The sequence below is a fragment of the Wyeomyia smithii genome, chromosome 1 (assembly GCF_029784165.1).
Source record: "Wyeomyia smithii strain HCP4-BCI-WySm-NY-G18 chromosome 1, ASM2978416v1, whole genome shotgun sequence".
Taxonomy (NCBI): Eukaryota; Metazoa; Arthropoda; class Insecta; order Diptera; family Culicidae; genus Wyeomyia; species Wyeomyia smithii.
In genome coordinates, this window is record NC_073694.1 from 51,343,076 (window position 1) to 51,347,145 (window position 4,070).

The window sequence follows — 4,070 nt, forward strand, 5'->3', positions numbered from 1 at the left end:
TTATTTTCGATGTTTGATAAGGATAAGGTGACTATGAAGTTTGTACAAACTCTCAACGAAATATTCGAGATTTGATATGTTTACTCTACCCGGAGCTCCTTTAACTGCACTAAGGGTGATTCAAATGTTTTTCGCTGATAGAAATCGCAATGGGACATACTTGGGTATGTATTACTATTCTTTCGTTTTTCTAAGTAAATTCTTACACCAAACTTAGCAAAAAATATCATTAAATCGATTTATTACATTCTTCCACTAACATCATTTTCTATTTAACTGTCTGACTTCATTCCCTATATCCCTAAAAATGCTTTCAGTTAGGGCAGTGACTGTTTATCTTTTACTTTCTCTAGTTGTGACTTTTGAATCGCTGAGTTGTATTGCGTTCTAACAAAACCTAACATATCGCTATGATGCTACAAGCAGTGGGCAGTAAAATTCTTCTTCGAAAACAAGAGAAACATTCATTTTTTGATCAGTCAAAATATATCACACAAAAATGAAACGTTAAAGGGTAAACCTAACTGCGAAAAAAAGATCTAAAACTATTTACGTAATCTAAAAACAATTAATCGAACGAACGGAACTATAACTCACCTAATTTTACACTTTAGTTTTCTTCCTGGGAACCAAGATTCTGACTTATTTCGGGTAATTCGCTCAGCTTGCTCAAGTTTAGCAAACTACGACGGTGATTAGGGGATGGTGCGACCGGCTGGGAAAACGGAACAAAGCTGGATGGAGCTGGAGCTCCACTACCACGAATTACCGGTGGCATTTGTGACTGTTGTAGCGGAAACGGCATCGTGGGTCTTGCCATCGAAGTTGGATTAGACTGAAAGAGATTGCGTTCGCCGAATAGGCTGTGACCGCTGTTCATTTTGTTGCTGCCCCCAGCGAATGATATGAAAGAAGGAACTGGTGATGGCGCCGCCACGGGAAGGTTAATCGATTGATTGAGGCGATGTTGGAAACCATTCGCAACGGACTGGCTGGAAATGGGCACCGGTTCGGAAAATAGAGACGACCGATCTAACTCGGCTGGGGCTTGTTCTTCCGGTGTTGGACGACGCGTTGGTTGAGATTCGAATCCAGAACTTTGTGAAGAAGTTCGCGACATGAACGGTGGCTGTTGGATAAAGCTGGATGGGTTTGCTCCGTCGGGATTTTTCTGCGGTGACACACCCCAGTATCCACCGGCTATCCAGCTACTGCCAGACTCAGCAATAGCGCAAAGTTTCGGTGGGGAAATTGTGAACTTACGATTACGCAAAGAGAAACTGTCGTCGTGATCGACGTGATGCGTAGCGAACGGGTTATTGATCATGGAAAGATCCTTCCGGGACACAGACAGTCTACCACTGATACTGAGCCGGTCAATATCCTCACCAAAGCGATCGTCTTGCAAGGTTGCGGTGTTGAGAGCGCTCATGGAGAAACCGTGGAATTTTTGTGAACTAAATTCCGGTCGATTTCCGATAGCAGTGGTAAAATTATCCACCGAAAACGACGGTGTCTTCAGTAGCGAGCTTTCCTGCATAAAGTAATTTTGTCTGCTGGGAGTGCGAATCGGGGGTGATTGCTCCTGTAGCGTTGTATTCAGGCGATTCGCACCTAAGATCGATCCACCGAAACGGGATTTGGGAGACGTCTGCGTAGCAAATGAGTTCTGGAAGAATGGCCGCATGGATGGCGACGTCAGAACGGAAGGACTAATCGATTTGGTTGTGTCTAAGGATCTATAGCTAATGTCGTTGTTGATGGAAGATTGATGTTGTTGCTGCTGATGTTCCGAAGCATCCGAATAGTCACACTCAGCTGTTTCCTGAGAATAGATCTTGTGAAAGCTGGAATTGAGGTTATCGGATGATTGTATCTTTGGTGCCGTTCGACCAATACATGCAATGGCCGTCACGAGTGCGATTAAAGACAGAATAATCTAAAATAAAGAATACGTGTTTAATGGCTAAAAAATTTAACAATCTGTGTATTCCTACCTCAAACATTCCACGAGTTACATCCTCTGTCAATAACTGCTGCAATGAACCGGCTTGTAGTAGCGATTCAAGCACTCCACATAGCATCAAAACAACCGGTTTCGACGGTCCGATGTAGGACTTGGCACCTAACAACATGCCAGCCAACGCAATGAGTGCTAAATTGGAAAGAGCATTGGGTTGTGTAACAGCTGCAATCGCTTCCGGCGTATCAGTCAACGACTCGCAAATATCGTCCGCACTATCAGAAATTTCAAAAACCCGATTTAAAAAGGTTTTCTTCAGATAATTTAATTGTTCAATCTTATCGGCAAGGGCGGCTTGATTCCAAATACCGTCCCAGATAGACGCCAGAGTATGTTTAAACGCCACAAAGTATGACACAGCAATGAGCACCGTTTGGGACACAGTGGAACTGAATATGAATTCCAAACGTTCCTTGTTTAGCTCAATTTGCCCCAAATGCTGAAATAGTTTTATAATCAACAGAGCGATGATCATCCACAGACTAATATTCGCCACCATCTGTTGCTTCCGGATGGCACTTTGCTTGTCGCTAGCTGCCATATGCAAATCAAAAACCTTTAGACCTTTGGTTCCGATCTGGGCCAGCTTCGAACCCAAAATGTTTCGCTTGACTTCGTTCAGCGTTCGATTTAGCACCCGCTCGCACCGTGAGCACAGCTTGTAAGTTTGCTCTAGCTGGCGTTGATATTCTTCCACCTCGATGTCGTAATTTTCCTCAACCTCCGGGACGAACGACGCCAGCTGATGAATCTTCAGCTCTTGATTACGATTACAACCAAAGCACAAGCCATTGTAGGGCACAGAATAGTTGATTTTGTCGTCATCCGTGATGTTTGCGTGGGGGTTTGATCGACACTGGTACTGTTCCGGAATTTCGCGGTTGTAGTCACCATCCTACAATGAAAATTACTTGTCAGTTCAATCCAAGGGCTTTCATAAAATTTTGCTCAACGCACTTCCGTAAATCCATTGTATTGAGTGCAACTAGGACAAACCCAGGAATTGCTGCTGTCATAAGGAACCTTGCTGTCTTGATTGCAGAACCAGCAGTTAACCCATACGGGAAATCGTTTTCTGTTGGAAAATAAAGTCAAATTACATTATTTCACAATTTTAAACCTGTCGATCTTTGGAAATGACAATTTTAGGTTATGATCTTCATTCGAACCATCTGCATTCGGTTAATTTTTAACTTGCTTTCCACTGTAGAACATCTTTTGTTTTATGTGAAAGAAATAACTCACCTCAAACTAATAAACAAATTAACTAACGCAATTGCCGTTACGAAGGCAATTGCCAAAATCGGTAGAACCGTGCCGGCGAAACCATTGAATGTTAGCATTTTTACAATCATTCGCAGGTAAACATAAATTAGCTCATACTTAGACGAAATCACTATTTAGGAACGATTTGTAACGAGTACCAATTGTATAGCTCACTTTTTTGCTTCAAATTATCGCGATTTCAACCGTATTTTATAAACTAAAAAATTTACTCTGGCAAAAGTCGCGCGTTCCGTTTTTTCTACATAAATAGCATTCATAAAACTGCAAGAAATGTACAATAATAGAAGTTGAATGTCACTGTCTAAGGAGTCATTCGCAAAAGACGCTACAACGATAATAGGATATAGATATTTATTATATCAGTCACTGTATATTCTACTAGTCTGGCGGAGTGGATTCGGGAATCCATTTAAACAGTTATAACGGAAACCAGTCAATGGAGATTATAAACGACTGGTTCCCGTTATAATAGTTTAAAGTGGTTCCCGAATCCACTCCGCCACATAGTGAATATAGAGACTATGTAGCAGAGATGCCAGATGTTTTTGAAAAATGTCTGCAACTGCTCGGAAAACCGGAAAAACTTGTTCGAAATCTGAAACAATTCTATCCGTGATCCGAAAAAATTTTACTCGCGCAGGCAAAATTCTATAACAAACGCAGGCAAAAGTCTGTAACGCAGGCAAAAGTCAGGCAACTGTCTGTTGAAATCTGCAGAAACCGTGGAAAAACTGCAAACATTTGCAAATCAATGAATATC

General features: G+C 41.8%; 1 protein-coding gene across 1 annotated transcript; it reads right to left on the reverse strand.

The window, feature by feature from the left end:
• Nucleotides 1–213: 213 nt before the first annotated feature.
• On the reverse strand, nucleotides 214–3,561 carry LOC129718081 (uncharacterized). Its single transcript, XM_055668495.1, has 4 exons — nucleotides 3,269–3,561; nucleotides 2,981–3,098; nucleotides 1,998–2,918; nucleotides 214–1,939 (listed from the first exon to the last, which is right to left on the reverse strand). The coding sequence occupies exons 1-4, from the start codon at nucleotides 3,376–3,378 to the stop codon at nucleotides 611–613; spliced, it is 2,478 nt and encodes an 825-aa protein (XP_055524470.1). The 5' UTR covers nucleotides 3,379–3,561; the 3' UTR covers nucleotides 214–610.
• Between the last annotated feature and the right edge of the window lie 509 nt (nucleotides 3,562–4,070).